At 41.3% G+C, this 22,237-nt stretch overlaps 1 protein-coding gene across 2 annotated transcripts in view; it reads left to right on the plus strand.

The window, feature by feature from the left end:
* The first annotated feature begins 342 nt into the window (after window positions 1–342).
* The window catches only part of sptbn4b (spectrin, beta, non-erythrocytic 4b), a 70,128-nt gene continuing 48,233 nt past the window's right edge, over window positions 343–22,237 (plus strand). For both annotated transcript variants that reach the window (XM_076989006.1, XM_076989015.1), the window contains exons 1-15: window positions 343–691; window positions 5,462–5,629; window positions 5,827–5,978; window positions 6,374–6,547; window positions 9,818–9,909; window positions 10,074–10,154; window positions 10,231–10,346; window positions 10,475–10,587; window positions 11,122–11,309; window positions 14,338–14,455; window positions 14,636–14,794; window positions 15,097–15,399; window positions 15,609–15,759; window positions 19,125–19,995; window positions 20,669–20,806. In XM_076989006.1, coding sequence (XP_076845121.1) covers window positions 5,485–5,629; window positions 5,827–5,978; window positions 6,374–6,547; window positions 9,818–9,909; window positions 10,074–10,154; window positions 10,231–10,346; window positions 10,475–10,587; window positions 11,122–11,309; window positions 14,338–14,455; window positions 14,636–14,794; window positions 15,097–15,399; window positions 15,609–15,759; window positions 19,125–19,995; window positions 20,669–20,806 — 2,801 coding nt within the window. In that variant the 5' untranslated portion in view covers window positions 343–691; window positions 5,462–5,484. The remainder of the gene's footprint in view (window positions 692–5,461; window positions 5,630–5,826; window positions 5,979–6,373; window positions 6,548–9,817; window positions 9,910–10,073; window positions 10,155–10,230; window positions 10,347–10,474; window positions 10,588–11,121; window positions 11,310–14,337; window positions 14,456–14,635; window positions 14,795–15,096; window positions 15,400–15,608; window positions 15,760–19,124; window positions 19,996–20,668; window positions 20,807–22,237) is intronic.

Consider the following 22,237-nt stretch of genomic DNA (forward strand, 5'->3'; position numbering starts at 1 on the left):
TAGGAATAGTAATACACTGACCGTAGCTACACATGTGTGATTATGTTGTAGATCTCGGTTGCCTAAATTTGTGTTAAAACGCTGAGAACGTTGACGTGTATTGCATATAATAAATATTATTTAATCCAGTTCTTCTCAGGAGTCATTTGGAAAGATGCCCAGAATCTTCGATTGTTCTGATCATTAAAAAAATGTAAAATAGCAAACCGTTTCAAGACATGTATAAGTCTTATAACTCATAAGTTAGATCTCTCTCTCTCTCTCTCTCTCTCTCTTTCTCACACACACACACACACACACACACACACACACACACCCGTGCCTACTGCTGCTGATTTCTCCTCAGCATCACAGAGATCAGGGAGGGGGGCGCACGGTGGACGGGATATCCGAGTGCACCGGCGCTCTGTGCAGGCAGTCTGACTGCAGGCAAACATTTCGTGTGTTTTTGCCCTCCAGGCCAGTGCACCTGCTGTGGAGTCATTGAATATATTCGCTGCATTTAAGACGAATGCTCTGTTTATATTTCATTTGACAGATCGCTACCTGACTGAACTATGCCAGCGAGCAAATAATGCAGAGGAAGATTACTGTGGCGAGTCCATCGCAGGTCCACTAATCCAGCGCTTGGGGATCATTTTAAACCGTTTTATCTGAGGCATAAACACACATCCTTGGAGCTGGGGTGCAGGTAAGACTCTAATGAGCATCATGTCTGTATTTTCCTACATTCATCCATATAATAAGCAGCGATTGCTCCACCGTGGGAGATGCAGAGACCGGCCTCGGCCGGACACAATGCTACTGCAGTCATTCTGGGCCGTGTCGTGTGCTAACGTTTTGTCAGTGCCTTAGAAAATGCCTTTGAGAGCTATATTTACTAGCTCGACTAACTATTTTAGTAATACGGGCTATTTTTAAAAAATGCTTTGACAAAAGACCGCAATGTGGCAGCGAATAGCGCTGCATGTCTTAGGCTGTCATATTGCCCTTTGAAACATACAGTGGAAAGTTGATTGTAAGCTAATCTAGTTCTGTTCTCAGAGGCCCACTGATCAGTTTTTATGACACAACCCCTGGAGGGTTAGGGACGAGGCGCTGGATGTAGATTTCTGATTGATATGAGACTGTTCTCTTATCATGATTAACACTTCTGGAGATTACCTGCTATTTTTAGGACTAGCTTGTAACCGGTGCGGTATGCGGTATTGCTATGCTAGCTATACCCAAACCTATTGCTAGAGCTACTGGCCAAACTTAAAAAGAATTGGGTATATTGTTTAAAGGAAAACTTCGAAATGTCTATCAGAGTACTCTTATTCTAGGACTGCAGTGTTATATAGCCGACAACGCATAGTTTGATGTCCGGTAATCACCTTTCCAAAGTGTAAGACGAGTAGATCTCGATAATACAGTTAGTAGGGAGAGGTAACAGGAACAGACAGGTCGTGTCGTTTTATGGTTATGCCAAAATTAGTCCTACATGCATGTATGATGGATACCAATCGGCCCGTTTTACACGAATAACCGTGTTTCAGTACACGGTTTAGAGTACGGGATTACTCACTCGATGCAACCTCTGCATCAACTCTAGAAGTCAATCACACGTAAAGACACCGTATACTGATTTAAAACCTCTATTTGACTTCTAATTAGAAGTAGATCCCTTTATGTCTTACAGAAATAAACATTGTTCTACATTGTCAGATGGTGTTTTCCAGAAAAAGTAGGATAGATTCTTAAGTAACTAAAACGTAGTCGATGTAACGCAGGGCTTTGACGTCATGCCAGCCCCTCTGTCCGTGGTGCTGATATTCTGTCTCCACCACCCAAGTTTAGTAGGCTTAATTTGACGTCAACTACAAGGGGTAAAATGGAAACCAAATTAGTCTAAAATGTGAATGAAACTATCGTACTATTTGCCTGAATCTAATTACAGCCACTGATATTTCAAATATTTGGTGGATATTTTAAATAACTTGGGACATAAACAGGGAATTCAACATTTTAAAAAGATGTGCATATTTGTATTGATTATCTTTTTGCTCTCTTCAAAATGTTCCATGTTTTTGCCCTGTCTGTATATATAATGCAATTATTTTTATCTTCAAAACATAAACAGGTTTAGTTATATATATTTATTTGGCTAGATGCAAGGTTAATTGAAAAAAGAGTAAAAAGGGGGTCCCAAGTTACAGGCCTCTGGAACTGACAGCTTTTATATTAATGTGGCATTGCATGCTCTCCTTTAGGTCCTCTTAACCTCTTGAAGAACTGGATAGTGAACTACAACCCACCAAAAAAAAGACTTTAGAGAATTCAGAGCATAGGAAAATGCTTCAGACCCTGTTGTCTACCAGCAAGCTTTTTGACCAAAACACATCAAATGCATTTTCTTAATGGTCTTATATAATTTATACATTTGAATTCCCTCCTGGTCGGTCTTTTTGCTTCAGGGTTGGGTCCTCTACAAGAGGCCTGGGAGCTTGGGGGTCCTGTGCAGTATCTTAGCCCCAGGAATGCAAACTTCTGGATGGAGATCTCAGATATTGTTCCTGGACCTGCTGGAGCCACACCCCCAGTCTTGGGGTCACAGCCCCTAGCGCTCCTATTGCCATGGGAACCTGGGAACCAATGTTGTCTTCATATTCCACATCTTTTCCAGCTCCTCCTCCAGCCCTTGATATTTTTTTAGCTTCTTGCGTTCCTTGTCTCTGGCATGGCCACATCTATCACCACATCACCATATATATATATATATATATATATATATATATATATATATATATATATATATATATATATATATATATATATATATATATATATGGTGGACTGGACATATGGTGTGTGTATATGTATATACAATTTCTTCTCATGTTTTGGGAGCATATGGTATATTTAAAAGGGTTGGTTAAACAGTTTTCTTTTCTTGGATTTGTGTGTGTTGAAGGCAGCTAACATCAGGAAGTGAAGTAGATGGGGGAAATGCATTTACTGGGTTTACTGGATTTACTGGGTTTACTGGGCTTACAGCACTTTGGGTGAAGGTCTGACTCATGGCCTGGGCACCAGAAAGATGGTGAAAACCAAAGATTCATAGCAGTGTGGAGTACTGTTATCAACAGCTGAGAAACACAATCTCTAAACTCCCACTTCATATAGACAAAAATGTTTGTGTTAGAACCACATTTATTTACAGAGAATCACATAGTAAGTAAGCAAAATAAAACTGTGTTTATTTTAATATACAGTTTGTTTTAATATACTGGGTTTCCCTTTCTTAGCTGTATGATTAGTTTCCAGGAATTGTGTAGTTTTATCATGCATTTTCATTCTGGTTTTGCTTGTTCTCATTCCTTAGAGCTATTGTGTGTGTGTGTGTGTGTGTGTGTGTGTGTGTGTGTGTGTGTGTGTGTGTGTGTGTATTTATATATTATAGTATATTATAGTGTTTATATATTATAGTATTCATATATTAAGTATGAATGCCTGAAGCTCAGTGTCACTCCACCAGCTGTGTTTGCTTACCAGTAAAAGCTTCTGGAAAGAGCTGTGGAATATGCAAAAGTAACAGTAAATACCCATTTCATAAGATAGACTCAGGTTTAGGTGTGGATAGAGCTGGAACTCACTGGACTGTGTTGTGCTCTACATCATGAGCTTCATGCTTGGATCCATCCATCCACCAACCCCGACTCTCCAACTGTAGGGCATCCTGATGGAAGAAGTCTTGAGAAACACTTGATGAATAGACCACTCTGACTCGGCCCTCTCTCTACACAATATGCATAGATCAACTTCTAACAGCAGATGCTATGTGCTGTTAACAAAAACAAGCTATGAGATTCAGAGGTTGTTGTGGACTAGATTTGCTATTTTACAAGGGAGAATACTTGGATGAGCAGGATGAGGGCTGCATTTTGGTTGAAACCCCCAGACTGTCGGAAAACAGCTCTGACCGCAATATTCATTCTTTAGGATCCCACTCACAAAACTTTGTGGAAAGTGACTAGGCCAATGGTTGGTTGTAAAGTAACAATATTTAATATGATTAAGAAACATTTTTATTTCAGAAAGAAATTTGGGTTACTCATAGTGTTTTGAGGCTCCCTTGGGCAATTTGCAAGTGTCTCTTTTTCTTTTTTCCTGTTTTAGAATCTGCGTGACATTTTGTGACATTTTACCATTTCTTTTGAAATTGTACCAATTTTTTGTATGGTATATGAAACATGATGATTATAAATAAAATATTGTCATATACAGTATAGACTTATAAAATTGGCCAATTAAAGAAGCAGCTGTATTTCATATAGGGCCATTTCATAACAACCGTCATACATAAAATTTAGCTCAGTTTCACATTTTGGATAGCATGGAAAAATGGACAATGGACTGAACCATATTAAGGTGCTGAAGTGAATTCATCACAGAATGCTATGCAGAGTTCTTCTGCAAATATCTTTTGTTAACACTAATTACAATATTTTTAATAAGCACGCAGTAATAAAACATTTGTGTGGCTTGTCTTTGAGAGGCTCTAAAGAGGCACAAAGCTAAGCTCTCTCTCTCTCTTTCTCTCTCTCTCTCTGTGTGTGTGTGTGTGTGTGTGTGTGTGTGTGTGTGTGTATGTGGGAGTGGGGGCACTGTGTAGTGGGGGATGGGGTGATGAAACTGGGTATTTCAGAACTGGGGGAAGGGTGTCTGTGTGCTCATGACAATGATCTCTGAGAGTCAAGGAAACTATTCCTGTGCACCTCTACAGTAAATTATCTAATATTTACCAGTGATTCCAGGAATAGACAATATGCGTATAAAATGAATATAATTCTTTATACAAAGAAAAAGCTGCCCAAATGCATAGCAGAGCACTTCCCTACAGTGGCAGGGAAGGATGAGCAGATTTACCCACTTAAATCTATTAAAAATTCATTAATGCTAAATTAGACAAAGGGAACTGCTGTTAAAGGACAAACTAGGTAACTTATTTGTACCACATCTCCACATCACAGACTTCATTGGTGGGACAGGGAAGCATGGGTCTCTGTATTGTTCTTCAGAAAAGACAGACTTATGAATGAGTCTAGCATTTATACACATCATTGATGAGAGCTGCCAATTGGTCTCTCACTGGGTCTCACAAGGGATTTGAGTGAGCCTTAAATCACTCCTCTTATCACTCTGAAAACAGAAAGATGAGAAAAAGCAGGTCATCTTCTGCTTGCAGGTCATTTCCAGGTCTGAAACTAACTAAAGTTTTGATGAAAACATCATAAATTTGGTGAATGCTATAAAATGTAAGCCAAATATGTTTGGTGGTCAAAGAAAAGAAGGAGTAACAATGATGTTCTTGTGTTACGTGCTCATTTGTGTTCTCCTGAGGTGGCATAATGTTTTTGTGTGCACTGTGTTGTTACGTGAACTTGTGTGTGTGATCTGATTGGATGACTGTTCTGTGCAGGGCTGTTCGGGGAAGAAGACGCGATGGCCAATGCCTCCACAGACCTGGACAACGCCGAGGCCCAAAGACAGCTAAACAACAACAACCGGCCGACCAGCACAGGATTCTGGGAAACTGAAACCACCAGTGCCAAGCTGTTTGAATGCTCCCGCATCAAAGCACTTGCAGGTGCGAGGGGCCACGCACACATCCTCGCACACACAGAGACACACATAACTGTCCCACCAGATCACAGGCGGCCCCCAGCATACGAGCATTCACTTTGCATCTGTTTTGGTGTACGATTAACTTCCTTTATAACTCCTAAAGGGATCAAGGAAGTACAAATCTAATCAAATCTAACTGAACTGATATCTGTTCTGAAGATGAGAGGGATGCAGTGCAGAAGAAGACCTTCACCAAGTGGGTGAACTCCCACCTCGCTCGCGTGTCCTGCCGCATATCTGACCTTTACAACGACCTGCGGGACGGATACATGCTCACCAGGCTCCTGGAGGTGCTCTCTGGGGAACTGCTGGTCAGTCCAAGTTCAAAGTTCAAGTTGACTTTCACTGTCATGTATATTAATACAGTGAAATATTTTTGCTGTGACTGGGTGTAAAGGGACACCTTGCAAAATGACAGACAGGCGTACACAATACAGTACATAAGTTACACATGCACATCTGTCATAACCTAGCTGTGTATAGTGTGAAGATCTTATACTTCAGCACAAATAGGAACTCTGATGTGCAGTATTTTTACAGTATCAGCTATGTTATAATCTTATATACTGTACACAAAACTATAAACTGCTGTTTTTTCTGAAACATAAGTGATATATGATGTCATGGGGCAAAATAAAATACCCTGAAACAAATATGTCTGAAGGTTCAGTGACTTTTTAATTTGGACTTTCCATTTATCCTAAAGCCCCGGCCCACAAGAGGCAGGATGCGGATTCACTGTCTAGAGAATGTGGACAAGGCTCTGCAGTTCCTTAAGGAGCAGAGAGTTCACTTAGAGAATGTTGGCTCCCACGATATCGTTGATGGGAACCACCGCCTCACCCTGGGCCTCCTTTGGACCATAATCTTACGCTTCCAGGTACGAGTGCTATATGTACAGCTACAGTATATCATATATTTATGCGGATGGCTCTGTCAAATCTCTATATGCACAACTCTGTAAAATCCCAGGCTAATGTGTCCGTTCTATTTTTTTCATTCTCTGCATTTTAGCAAAGTGCAGTACATTATGTTTGGCTATAAAAGTGTTTTAGGTTACATTTGTAAAATGCTCAGAGATGCTCAGATTTAGTTTTTTTTTATTCATCTGATTATAATTATGGGTAAGGACAAATTTAGGTAGGTGAAGGAAGTCTCAAAATATACTTGAAAAGATCCAGTAAGATGTAATGAACTACTGAAAAATACTGCAAACACCAAAATGTGAAAATATCACTTTTGATTAACTGAAAACTGTAGGTATGGGTGTATGTAGAGTTCAGTTTGTGTCTAACGCTGATGATGACTTATAACATTAGGACACCATTAGTTGAAGGTGACTCTTCATATGAGTTGCCCGAGTTATGGGGTTGATGTGGCTTTTGGTATGGTGGGGTGTTGTCTTGTTGTCTTATGGGTGGAGTTTCTGGGGTCTGTGTTTGATCGAGATAAAAGAGTAGCCATGTTTTTTTTTTAACACTGCTGGAGTCACTTGATCTCTTGCTGCTGTTCTGACCCCTGCAGTGTGAGTGTGTGATCTATAGCTGTGTATGTGTGTATATGTATGCAAAAAGAAATGCATATATATTTGTCCCTTTGCTGTTAGCTCAAATGGTTGAAGCACACTTGAGAAAGGGTGAATGTGTGACCAGTTTGTGTGAAGTTTTGAACCAGACCAACATGCTCAAACTCTCTATCTCTTTCTCTCTTTCAATACGTATGGACACCAAGCATGGTCCCAAGCCTAGTATGCTACTTTAGAAAACAAAAAATTGTTTCCTTGGCATCAAAGGAAACAATCCTTATAAGAGAGAAGCATAAATTTGGTGTAGAAGGTGTGAAGCGCCATCACGAACAGCATAGCTACAGTAAACATTACAGAAAGGAGAGAGCAGGTCAACTGACGGGTGAATGTGAGAACGAAAGTGTCACCAGACACCCAAGTGTGTTCTGGACAAATCAGGGGATGGGGGGCGGTGACCACTCAGCAGTACACACTGCTTTTCCCGGTCTCCTCCCTCACCTCCCTCTGTCTCTCCTTCATTCATTTTCTCTTCCCTCCGGCCTCTCCCTTGATGTGCCTCGGCTACATCGGTTCATAGAATTCGCCTTCTCTCTCTCTCTTCCCTCGCTCCGTCTTGTTGTGCTCTATCTCTCTCTCTTCCCTCGCTCCGTCTTGTTGTGCTCTATCTCTCTCTCTTCCCTCGCTCCGTCTTGTTGTGCTCTATCTCTATCTTTTCCTCTTTCCTTGCTTCCTTCCTCTCCCTCCCCGATGTCTGCTGGAGTTTACTCTGCTCAGTCAGCAGGTAAGTCCTGGCCAAGACCGCAAAGAAAGAGAGACTGAGTCTCACTGATAGAGATGATGAAAACAGGATGGAAAAAGGAACAAGAAAAAGGAGGACTGAGGGAAAAGAAAAGAAAAAAGATGGCAAAGATGCATACTGGAGTAGCCAGCCTTCCAGTGTTTGAAACGAGATCTTTTCGAGGTCACAAGGATCAGACGTTCCTGCTTCACTTGTGCTGTGGATGCTCTCTTGTAGTTGACGTTTCTATGATTCATTGGCTCATTTTGTGTCTGTTACAGTTTCATTTACATTCATCTTTGTATTTTGTATAAGATCTCAGTGTTATTATTTAATATTCTTATTACTGTATTCGGTGCTATTAAAGGCAAGATATTGGCAATGTATTGAATGATTAATATTGCTCTGTGCATAATATTGTATATAAGATCGTATAGTCTGTGGTCATACAGAAGCTGCTGTTGTATAGGGTGAGGCCAGAATTTCAAGTCAAAGTCAAATTTAGTTATAGTGCCTTTTGCAACCCATGTGACAAGGCAGCTACAAGTGTATGGGTCCAGATGCCTAATGACAAATTGAGGACAACTGTGTCAAGGAAAAATTAACTGCTGTTGGGATTAAGGAAGAAGCCTTGGGAGGACTCTAGAAGAAACCCATCCTGCAGCGGCCCAGCCAGTAACCAGACCACGCTTTATTACTTTACTCAGTCTCATTTTAGTCCAAGTAGCTACTTCAGTGTAGATGCGCAGCCTGAGTTCCTCCAGTGGGTCTAGGGTGGGCGGGTATTGGTTCTGACATGGCAGTATCAGTTCCTCTACTTGCAGCATCACATTAATGTATTTCCAATGTACATGTAAACCTTTTTCCAGCATATTTTTTACATTTGTCTGAAATGCCAAAGAAATAATTCTTTGTGTGTAATGACTTGCATATGCATAATTGTGTGTGCATCTGCTTACACAGTATGTGAAAGCCACCGTTTCACTGAAGGTTGTAAATGTGTGCTGTATATTTGTACACAACATATGTATACATAGACTGGGTTGATAGTTTATTTGGTACACCTATTCTACAACTAGTCCTGCCTAGAACAGTCAGTTCTATATACTAAGCAATTATTTGCCTACTGTTAAGTTAATTTTGCCATGATTATAGTAGCTGACTTTGTGAATGATCTGGCTCAGAAAATCAATATTTTCAAAAATATTTTACTTTATCTTCATATTCATAAATGTTTGCATAAAGAATATTTGCTGAATTTGTGCATAAATGTATATTAAAAACAAGCAGCTAACTATGCACTTCTGCATCTACTGACCCCACTTAGTCAATTTACATGGCCTACTGCTTAGTGGCTGAGTTGCTGTCATTCCCAAATACTTACATTTTCTTATAATACAGCAGTCAGTTTACTGTGGAATATTTAGGAGCAAAGAAATTTCACGACTGGATTTGTTGCACAGGTGGTATCCTATCACAGGTCCAAGCTGGAATTTACAGAGCTCACGAGAACGACCCATTCTTTCACATATGTTTGTAAAAACAGTCTGCATGCCTAGTTGCTTAATTTTCTACACTTGTGGTCATGGAAGTGTTTGTAACACCTGATTCTGATAATCTGGATAGGCGAATACTTTTGGCAAATACTTTTGTATGTTTGTGTAGCATTAAAGGTTATGTTCAGAATCTTTGGAAATGCGATGGTTAGTTAAAAAAAACTGATGGATTTCTATGCTCTGCTTTATGAACTGCCATGGCTATGTAAAGGAAGAAACTGTTGGTTGTTTTTGGAAATGTCATGCAGATACTAATGTTGCTCTGTGTTGTGCCATTGATTGTCTTTACAGATTCAAGTGATTAAGATTGAGACTGAGGACAACAGGGAAACCCGCTCAGCTAAGGATGCTCTTCTGCTGTGGTGCCAGATGAAAACGGCAGGGTATGACTCATAACCTTCCTTTAATTCTAGGATGAGCATTTTACATTCTTGAATCTCTTTAAACCATTAACCCTTTTCAACAATCTCACAGCCATCTTACTGCTGCCTTACAACCTGTCAGTAGTCATCTGTGTCATGTGCCTGTATCCCTGGTGTGGTCCTAGGTATCCCGAGGTCAACATTTACAATTTCACCACATGCTGGAGGGATGGACTGGCTTTCAATGCACTTATACACCGACACCGGTCAGTAAAAATGTAACCATGCTTCTTTTTGTCTCTTTAAGTCTATATGTCACTTACTATAGATGACTTTGCTCAGGCCTGATTTGATTGAGTTTCACAAGTTGACAAGATCCAATGCCACACATAACCTCCAGCTAGCCTTCAACGTTGCTGAGCAGAGTCTAGGACTCACTAAGCTACTGGATCCAGAAGGTAAGATTTATTCTTTTAGATTTTTACTAGTATAATATAGTTTCTAAGTATTTACTAGTACATATTTTTAATAACTGCAGAAAAATATATCTAGATTTCTAATTTTATTAACACGTTTTCTCCATTAGATGTAAACACAGAGAACCCTGATGAGAAGTCCATTATAACATACGTAGTATCCTACTATCATTACTTCTCCAAAATGAAAGCTCTTATAGTGGAGGGCAAAAGAATTGGAAAGGTGAGAATTATTCCATCCAAAATCATTTTTAATTCTACAGGTTTCATTTTATGCCACAACTATGTTTATATTAGAGGTCCCAGACATCATCTGATCCTATTCTCCCAGTCTACATTTTGGTTGCCTTTCAGTTTTCAACACACCTAACTTAGTCAAGTACCTTTCAATATTATCTTTCTATATTATCTTGCTGGGTTGTGTCTGGGACCAATTAAATGTGAATAGATGGCCAAAATGCCCTGGGAGCCATTACTAGATATAATATCATCTCTGGAGTTTAGCACTGTTGTTAAACATTCATGTTAAATACATTAGGGTGAATATTTTAGCACACATAATCACCCACAATTGTTTTATCTTGAACAAAAACAGTGCATTTATGCATGCATTTATCACATTTTGACAAATTCTGCAAAAGTTCTGTGTTGGCTAAGACAACTGCTGAAAGGCTTTTTCTGTAATAGTGGTGGCCATGTTGGTTTATGGCACTCATTTTCCATTCAACAGCTGAATTTATAAACTTCCCTTTTCTAGGTCTTGGACAATGCCATAGAGGCACAGAAGATCATCCAGCGCTATGATGCTCTGGCCTCGGACCTGCTGGAGTGGATTGAGAAGACCATCAGCATCATCAGCAACCAGAAGTTTGCTAACTCGCTCACCGGAGTTCAGCAGCAGCTTCAAGCCTTCACAACGTACTGTACCATTGAGAAGCCCATCAAGTAGGTTGAGCCAAACAGCAGAACTTCTGAGAAAACAACATATAGCATAGTTTTAGACATTGGCACTTTTATCTCACAATTAGTATTAGCATTAGCAATTTACATACTCTTACAGTCCCACTGTGTAACATGTGGCTCCCAGCGGCAGCCGTCCGCCCCCATAGGGAGGCCATGCTCTGCAGATTAATGAGTGCTTGTTAGCGAGGCACTATCACCCACAGGTAGCCCCTTATATAACGACTTTGCAAAGGCTGCTCTGTGCGACGACTTGGTGTGACGTCTCTGTATGACCGTTTTCCTTCTCCAACTGTTCTGTGGGGAATCGTTGTTCCCTTTTTGTTTTCTAGTTCCTGGGAGTTCCTGTCATTGGGGAGAGTTTCTGTTTTTATCATAAGTGAGAATCTTTCCTTTATTAGTTTATTCCTTTTCCCTCTGTTCTTTTTCACAGGATCTCTGGTCTATTCTGTCGTGTTGTGCTGGCATGAGGGTTTCTGCCCTGAGAGCAGTGTTTCATACATTTCATACATACAAAGGGAGCCAAAGGGAACTATATGTGGTGGATGGGCAGTAGATGGGTGATCTTTGGTATTCTAGTCCAGGAAAACTTGGGCAGACTTAACCTGTCCTCTCCTTGTGTTGCAAGCTTGCTCAAGTTTTCCTGTCCTTTTTTGACACAAGTCCTGGGCTTCCCTAGGCTTCTTAATGTTCCCATGGTCATAGAGCTAGACAATTTGCATAGATTAGATCCAAGGTAGTGCTTCAATGACAGGATTCCTGTTTGTGGTGACCACTGTCCTAACTCAGGTGCCCTCTGTCTTTAGTACAGGTTCTTCATTAACAATCCTAATTTGACTGTTCAATCAATCTTTTGTCTGTTGGGCTTTGGATGTTATCATGTACAGCAAGACTCTAAATGTGCATTTCTTGGAAAAAATGATTAATCATTAACCACTTAACGATTGTCCAGTTTCTGGACTTTGTGTCCTACAAGGATTGATTAAACCAAAACTCCAAATGCCTCATGCATGTCCTCATGTGTCCTAGGTTTAGTTCATTTTTACAGGTGGTTCATCCATAGCTTTTGCTCCATTGCTGCCCCCCGCACCACCCTCACCCCCTCACCCCCCTCACCACCTCACCACCCTCACCCCCTCACCACCCTCACCACCCTCACCACCCTCACCCCCCTCACCACCTCACCCCCTCACCCCCTCACCACCCTACCACCCTCACCCCCTCACCACCCTACCACCCTCACCCCCTCACCACCCTCACCCCCCTCACCCCCCTCACCCCCCTCACCACCCTCACCCCCTCACCCCCCTCACCACCCTCACCACCTCACCCCCTCACCACCCTCACCACCCTCACCACCCTCACCCCCCTCACCACCTCACCCCCTCACCCCCTCACCCCCTCACCACCCTACCACCCTCACCACCCTACCACCCTCACCCCCTCACCACCCTCACCCCCTCACCACCCTCACCACCCTCACCCCCCTCACCCCCCTCACCCCCCTCACCACCCTCACCCGCAAGTAGCCCTGGTGATTCCTGTGGATGAAGTTGGCCCAGGATGCATTTGATAGTCTAAACGCCAGACTAATGTCTGCAACAATTCTCCATTTTATTGGCCCTTACATCCCTTTCCTCCTGGAGGTAGAAGCTTCTGGGATAGGGCTAGGGATGGTGCTTTTTCAGAGATTGGGTTTCAGAGATAGTTTGCCAGGTGGATTTAGAGGGCCTTCTGCAACTCCCTTAATCAGCTTGTCCTCTAGGTTCCACCCCAAGTATAAAGTCTAGATGCATCATTGCTTGGGCTGCATCAACCCTTCAACTTGGGTGGATCAAATAATCTGGGCAGAGTTCGCCCATAACGCCCATAACGCCCATAACGCCCATAACGCCCATAATGCCCATAACGCCCTCTGGCACTCTGGGTATGTCCCCATTCAGCTGAAAGTGTAGGTTCCTTCCATCCATGTTCCCAAAGTAGCATGGTCATGGCAGCCATCCTGTAAACTGCCAGCATTGTCTGCTGCTGCCGTGCAGTGTGGAGACGGGCTGTGTGGAGACAGGCCCCCTTGGTCACTCAGTGTGCCTCCCACAAGGTGACACCAGAAAAGATAAGGAGGATTGGCTCTTTATTTCACCCTGATCAAATGCTGTTTGTTCTTGCCAAGAACCTCCTCCTCAGAGTGGAAAACTGGAAACTGTTCCAATGACAGCCTCAGTGACTTGTAGTTTTCCCAGGATGTAGTGATTAGTGTTGAGGTCCAAGGCTTAAGCAGACCCTAGTTCTATTCCTGGAGTGCTGGTGTAGGCTTTTCTGAGAGAAGAAAGCGTTCACGTGCATATTCCCCGTCTGTCTGGATGAGTACAAACCTTGCTCTTGCTTTTCTTCTCCACTTTTGGTTGCACCCACCAAGAACCTCCGCTTATGTTAGTCTATCTTAACACGTTTTCACATTTCTCACGGGCCTGATAGTGTAGCAGGTATGCTATATCATCCCACTACTTTAGTTTGGATCCTACTTTTGTTGGTTTACCATTTTTAAATGTCTGTTCCACAACTATCCCGTGCGTGACTTCACCTGCAATTGGATCTGTCTAGGTGGGGCATTCCACCTACAGAAACTACGAGGGGGTGCAGTTTATTGGGGATTATTCCAGCAGCCTACTGCGCTATTACAAACTGTTATTTAATTTATATTATACATTGTTGTTAACGTTTAATGAGATATTGAAATAAACCATATGCTTGGCTCATTTACAATTATCTGAAGTCCAAACTAGGACAAATGCCTGGTTTAACCTTGCACATAATTAATGGCTCATTTTGTGTGTTAATATTAGCACCAAGATCATTGTACTGTATAACAAATTTTATTCAGTACTACTAGCTTATAATGTTCAACAAAGATTTCTGTATAGATTATATGGATGTTATAATGTTTGTGTTTGACCTGTGTTCCTATGGTTATGTGAGATAAACTCTTACAACACAGTGTGTTTTGTGTTGTCAGGTTCCAGGAGAAAGGAAACTTGGAAGTGTTGCTCTTCACCATCCAAAGCAAGCTCAGAGCAAACAACCAGAAGCCATATGTGCCTCACGACGGAAAACTCATCTCTGACATTAACAAGGTTGAGCAAATTGATACATGTCCATTTGTAAATGCAGAGGGTGAATACAATTGGGTGAATGCGCCTCGTGATTCTACTAATATTGAAAGCTTTATTATTTAACTGTTCAGTATAAATGCTTATTGCCTTCAAAAGTTTATATATTCTAATATAAGCAGTTCATCTCTGTACTGTTCCAAGGCATGGGAGAGGCTAGAGAAAGCAGAGCATGAGAGGGGCGTAGCCCTCCGGAAAGAGCTGATTCGTCAAGAGAAGCTGGAACTCCTCGCACAGCGTTTTGATCACAAGACCACCATGAGACAAGCCTGGCTCAACGAGAACCAGCGACTTGTTTCCCAGGTTGGTGGATGGAGGGAATAGCCAATGGTAAATGAGTCAACAGATACTGTGTCAACAAAAGTATTTGTGTACAAATACTGTCTAAAGACGTTGAAGTTTTGTCTTGTATAAAGAGGCCAAGGGTCTTTGATCAATGAACACCCGTGGCATGACACTGGAGTGAATTCCATTATTTTAAACATAATCTCTTTCCACACTGACCCTGCTTTCTCCAACAAAGCCCAGAATGCCCAGACATATTTATTCTGATCTGTTTTGTCCTTCAGCTGCATTTGAACCGTGGTTCTTCCCTCCCTGTGCAGGATAACTTTGGCTATGACTTGCCTGCAGTGGAGGCAGCCATGAAGAAGCATGAGGCAATCGAGGCGGACATCTCGTCCTATGAGGACCGTATCAGTGTGGTGGTGGAGCTGGCCATGGAGATGGAGATGGAGGGTTACTATGACATCCGGCGTATCCTGGCACGTAAAGAGAACATCCTGGGCCAGTGGTGCCTCCTCAAAGAGCTGGTGGTGGGGCGGAAAGCTCGTCTGGAGAAGAACCTAGCACTGCAGAAGACCTTTCAGGAGATGGTGTACATGATTGACTGGATGGAAGAGATGCAGGTAGGAGAGCTTCCTGTCATTTTGTTTTTGTTATGTTGTCATACAGTGTCATACAGTTTTTTCACAGCATACCATACATTTAAAACCTTCACTGTGCATATTAACTACACTTATTAACTACTTATCTTCATATTTGTGTTGTCTTCAATGCCTCTAGATGTAGTCTTGAATGTCATTTAAACCATGATCGAGACTCTTTCCTCCTCCAGGTTAAACTGCTGTCTAAAGACTATGGAAAACACCTGCTAGAAGTGGAAGACCTACTCCAGAAACACAGTCTTCAAGAGGCTGATATCACAGTGCAAGCAGAGAGGGTGGAAACTCTAAACATTGCTGCTCTTAAATTCACTACCATTGAGGGTATGTTTGGCCTGAAGGATTCAACAACTGTATCTTAAATGTGTCATACTCTCTGTATGTGGTCATTTTATGATGCTTTAGTGAAATTCACTGAAATTCAGAGCCATCTGCAGCAGAGAGCTAGAAATGGTGACTTTTTAAAATTTATTTAACGTTTATTTAACCAGGAAGTCCCATTGAGATTCAAAATCTCTTTTACAAGAGAGACCTGGCCAAGGTAGCAGCCAAACCACAGATACAATATAAAAATACAAAATACAATACAATACAATCAGCCCCGTCGACAGGGGGGGACAACCGGGTCTGTTGTCCTGGGCCCCAGGGCCAGGGAGGCCCATCAAAGAGCCCAGCAATTTATTTTTTATTTAAAGTCTATAATTTTAAATAATCTTGAAATCTTTCATTAATATAAATTTTTGTACTCAAAATAAGCTCAATGGCTAAAATATATGTTTTTTACCTATCTGCATATTTTCCATTAAGTGCATACACCCCCGCCTCCCACTGAAAAATGGTTTGATCCAGCATCGACCGTAGCTGGCTGGTACCCGTCCAACAGCGGGAAATACAGTGGTGGATAGTTAAAGTAAATACAGAAATCTGGAGCGCAGAAAAGAAAGTCGAATTTTTATGTATTTTAATGCATTGTGTTACAGGTTTGAAAAGTGCTGGAATTTAGGCTAAAGTACTACTTCGTTTCACAACAAATGTAATTCCAGGACGAAAAATGAGAGAACGTGAAGACGTTAAGATTGGGCGTTTTGAAAATAAACAACCATTAAATAATGTAAATAAAAAGCTAATTATTTCGAGTATATGTATAAATATTTAACTTAATTATGTTTAGCGTTCAGGGAAATATTGAAATGGACCTTTAAAGTGATGTACAAGTGCTTGAATTCCATCTTATAAAGGTGTATGAACCCTGCAAACATGACTTTGTTCATTGCGCTGAAGCGCGGCGCGCGCGAAGTTACAAAATTCGAGAGGTGCACGACCTCGCGAAGAATCGAGACCCTCGCGCACGTTCGGTGTCACTGCGATTACTTCATTTTCGCCGCGCAGACCCTCGCGCCGCTCGCGACACGTCAAGTATAAACCAGTCAGCTGTCAGAAACAGCTGATGTGTGGCTGTATTATATACTATATGACCTAACACAAGGATTGTCTGCTACAGAGAAAATTCAAATGATGTAAGCCGGGGGGGGGGGGGGGGGGGGGGGGGATGAAGTCTCCATCATTACATTCTTTAAGGCAGCTTTAAATCTATTTAAGGACATGAGTGTTTCTATTTTAAGCACTTTTTGTAGATTATTCCATCCCCAAGCTGCCGAGTAGGAGAATGCAGTTTTTCCTAATTCAGTTGACACTCGTGGTACACTAGAAAGCAACCAATTATTAGAGCGAAGCTGATATGGACCAGAGCTAACCTACAGAAGATTACAAAGGTACATTGGAAGTTTGCCAGGTATTGCTTTATAGATAAAGATATACCAATGTTGTTGTCTACGAATTGTGAGGGATGTCCAACCAACTAAATTATAAAGAATACAATGATGAGTAAGAGACTTGGAATTTGTAAGAAAGCGTAATGAGGCATGATACACTGAATCCACCTGTCGCAGTATGTGGGATGCTGCATGCATATACAATATATCACCATAATCAATCACAGACAGAAAAGTAGCTTCTACAAGTTTCTTTTTAGCACTGTATGTAAAACAGGATTTATTTCTAAAATAAAAACCAAGTTTAGCTTTAAGCTTTTAAACTAAATTCGTAATATGTACATTAAAAGACAACTTATCATCTATCCATATTCCTAAGTACTTATAAGAAGACACTCTCTCAATGAATTTGCCTTCTAAGGACAAGATTCTGTAATTATCCAACTGCTGTGTTCTAGCTTTTGTAAAGACCATGAACTTTGTTTTCTGTGTATTTAAAGCTAGTTTTAGATTCAGAAGTGTGTTTTGCAAAACCTGAAATGCAGCCTGTAATTCTTGTACTGCTCCTGAAATGCTTGGAGCGCTAGTATACACTACTGTATCATCAGCATATAAATGTAATTTTGCTTGAATGTCTTTACCTAAATCATTTATAAAAATTGAAAACAGAATGGGCCCCAAGATTGATCCTTGAGGGACACCTTTGGTTACCTCAAGAAGTTCAGATTTATAACCTTCGACATAAACACATTGAGTACGATCTTCAAGATAGTTTTGAAACCATATAACAGCCTTCATACTTGACCCAATTAATCTTAACTTGGTTAGTAACAATTCATGACTAACAGAATCAAATGCCTTGGAAAGATCGACAAATAATGCCGCACAATGTTGTTTTTTATCCAAAGATTCTATAATATGATTTGTCACTAATGTAGCAGCAGTGATAGTGCTATGGCCACTTCTAAACCCTGACTGAGAATGATTTAAAATATTTTTATCAGATAAAAACTTTTAGCTGTAAATTTACAAATGATTCTAAAATCTTAGGCAAAACTGAGAGCTTAGAAATTGGGCGATAATTATTCAGATCCGATGGGTCTCCACCTTTATATAGGGGGAAAACATAGGCTGTTTTCTCTATACTTTTAGGAATAGAATTGGAAAGAAGACTTAAATATATGCGCAATAGGATCAGCAATAAAATCAGCTGACAATTTCAGAAGAAATGGATCAAGATTATCAGGACCAACAGACTTTTTGTGATCAATGTCTTTCAAAGCTTTGTGAACTTCTGACACTGAAATAGGTCTAAAATTAAAAAGTTCCAAGTTTCCATTTTCATATTCAGTTTCAGAAATGGCAGGATGTGGGACATGTGTATGAACAGCTTGGTCAAATATAAAACCAGCATGAATAAAATGATTATTGAAATGATTGACCATAGCCCTTTTGTCTTTAATTTCATCAGAACCATCAACAATCTGATTTGGCAGGTTTGGAGTCACATGCTCACCATACAAGGATTTAACTGTTTTCCAAAACTTTAAAGGGTTTTTTAAATTTTCTTTAAATTTTTAAAGACTGGAGAGTCTTTACTACAGAGTGTTTACCACAAGGGGGCCTACATTTATTCTCATTGTGCATTCATGTCAGTAGGATTATAACTTAATTTAGCACAGATTGTCATGGATGAAATGTCTTGACATACCATTTATTTCCTTTGCTGAATAAATCAATGCATGAGTTTTAATGGCAAACTGTTTATTTGGATATTTCATATAATTAGCCATATGTTTAATTAAGATATTGAATTTTATCCTTTTGGGGTTTTTTTCCCTTTTCTCTCTCTCTCTCTCTCTCTCTCTCTCTCTCTCTCTCTCTCTCTCTCTCTCTCTCTCTCTCTCTCTCTGTCAGGCTACCAGCCATGTGATCCCCAGGTGATCTGTAACCGTGTCAACCACGTCAGCACCTGTTTGGAGGAGCTGAAGCAACTGGCAGCAAAGCGGCGGACAGAGCTGGAGGAGTCACGGGAGCTCTGGGCCTTCGTCCAGGAGGTGGAGGAGTCCGAGGCCTGGATCCGTGAAAAGACCTCCATCCTCGCCACCCAGACTTGTGGTAAGGACCTGAGCAGTGTGCTGAGGCTTCTTCAGAAACACAAGAGTCTCGCTGGGGAGCTACTGGCCCGCCGCACCCTACTCCAGCAAACTATGAAGAAAGGCAAACAGATCCTGACCCAAAAGAGCTTCGGCACAGCTGGGATACAGGAGAGGTTGCTGGAGGTGAAAGGGGAGTGGAAGCGTCTGGAGGACCAGGCCACGCAGCGTCTCGGCCAGTTACAGGAGGCGCTGGACTTCTTCCAGTTCAGCACAGAGATGGACGATCTACTCGCCTGGCTGCAGGACACCTACAGACTGGTGTCCAGCGAGGACTTCGGACACGACGAATACTCTACGCAGTCACTGTTGAAGAAGCACCGGGGTGTGTGTGAAGACATTGACAATCACCGGCTGCACGTGGTGGCCCTGCGCGAGCACGTGGTGGTCCTGCCACTGCACCTCCGTGATCTGGAGGAGGTGCAGGCACGCGTGAACGAGTCAGAACAGCTCTACACCGAGGTGGCCGAGGTGGCTGTGCTGAGGCAGCAGTGGCTGCATGACGCGCTAGCTGTGTACCACATGTTCAGCGAGGTGAACGCCTGCGAGGTGTGGATCGACGAGAAGGAGCAGTGGCTGAATAAGATGGAGGTGCCGGAAAGGCTGGACGACGTAGAGGTTGTGGCCCACAGGTAGCGGTGCCATATTCAGACATCCTGTGATGTACTAGCTTTAGTTTATTAGTCCACTCACATCAGGGGCAGAACACTGTAATCAACATTTGAGTTATCTTAGCAAAACCAATGTGGCAGACTTAGCTACTATGTCACCTATGGATGGTATACATGAAATATAGGGCCAGCTACCATTACAGAGGTAGAAGAAGTACACACATCCATTACTCAAAGTAGTTTGAATAAAAGTTGCAAAAGTAGGTTTTTGAGGGCGACACATGGCCTTGCCTGTAGGTGGTTTATACTAGTCCTGCATGTATTATCTGGTAACTCATACCTCTTTTTTGCAGAAAAATAATGTAGAAGATTTTAATATTTTATAAATAACAATTAAAAACACTGAATTCAAAACACTGAGGAATGTCCAAAATAACCATATATTTTTTTGTTTAGAATTCATTACTGAATTAAAAAGATGTCCATATCCAAATAAAACCATATAATCTTTAATAACAACTAGCAAATACCAACATCTCAATCTAGTCCAATCTGGTCCAGGTCAAAGGCTGGTTAGAAGGAAAACTGGTCTCTATGCTTCATACTGGCAGATATTTCTTATATTATGGGATGCAGAAAAAAAACTAATAATTGTAAATCTTTGTTATTAAGATTGCATGTGTGTGTATGTTAGATTTGAGAGCCTGGATCAGGAGATGAACAGCCTGATGGGACGAATACTTGATGTCAATCAAATAGTGCAGCAGCTCCTGGACAGTGGTCATCCCAGCTCCAATGAAGTCAGAGGCTGCCAGGATCATCTTAATAGCAGGTACAGCGCACCAGTCTGCTTCCATTCACGTGTGCTTAGGTGTCAAAAGATTAATGAAACGTGACGTGCTTGGTCATTGCCCCAGCTGAACCAATAAATTAGGTGGTAACAGACCAATCACCAGATTTATGTAGTCAAAAATAAAGTAGGCAAATTATTAAATACAAATGGCACATACATTTTTTTCCATGCGGCTCTGTATTTGGTTAAGTATTGTAAGGTTTTTTAAGATTTCATCCTCCAAAACTGGGGTTTCCAGATGGTATGCTCTTATATACACCAGGGAATGATATTTTATCTTAGAAGAGTTTTATTATAAGAAATGCCAATGCTGCAATCTACAATCTACAATTCTACAATCTATCATTTTAGTGACCATATTCATCCGTGATCATAGCTCTGTCTTCCATGGCCCGTGGTATCACACATTTACACAAACACAGGTGTGTTTGCACACTGGTTGTGATTGGTTGTAGATAATATACTAAGGAAACAGGCGTGCTTTTCGTTCTCAACACATAAAGTACCATTATGTACCAAAGCGGCACTTACAATGCAGTCCTTGTACATGCATAAACACATGGCCTCTGGTTTTATTGATAAACAAATTTGATTGTAGATTTAAACTTCTCAACCAAGCAGGTTCCACTTAAGACTCCAGATCAGGACACCTGAAAAAAATAAACACACACACACATACACACACAGCACCTTGGGATCATTCATATCCATCTTGCTGCTTCACAATCAGGCAACTGTAAGCAGCGATATGTGTGTGTGAAACACTCCAGTGTTGCCGTTTTGGTCTGACCTTGGCATAAATAACCTTTCTAACAGTGCTACCATCTGGTGTGGCTGCCACACGCTGCCACACACTGCCACATGCTGAGCTAAAGCTCGCTTGGCCCGTCTCAAGTGCACTGACCCCAGTTCCTCTTCACGTCTCTCTCCTCTCTCAGTGCTGCAAGCATCAAAAACCGTTCTGCCATTTTCATCCGATTCCACTAGGACTAACAGTTCTTTGGGTTTATTTGATTTGGCGTGTTCATGGCATTATCTTTTGAGAGTCTGACCATTGGTCCAGTTACCATGCCCTTGTATTTTGTGTGTGTGTGTGTGTGTGTGTGTGTGTGTGTGTGTGTGTGTGTGTGCGGTCACATGTGTATTTGTGATTTTGCCAGTAAATGACTCGGACTGAGTAATGTTTTGGATATATAGTCTAGCTGATTTCCTATGAGCTAATAATCTTTCATAAAATATACATTTATTTCTAAATGTATTTTATTAAGACATGTAAAAAATTTATTTTATTAAGACAAATAATAAGAATTCATATGCTATATGTTATATGTACTAATTTGACATAGAATCTACCATCTCACTATATAATATAAGCAAACTCATCCTTAAAGAGACACATGAACGAGCTCA

The sequence above is a fragment of the Brachyhypopomus gauderio genome, chromosome 2 (assembly GCF_052324685.1).
Source record: "Brachyhypopomus gauderio isolate BG-103 chromosome 2, BGAUD_0.2, whole genome shotgun sequence".
NCBI classification, from domain to species: Eukaryota; Metazoa; Chordata; class Actinopteri; order Gymnotiformes; family Hypopomidae; genus Brachyhypopomus; species Brachyhypopomus gauderio.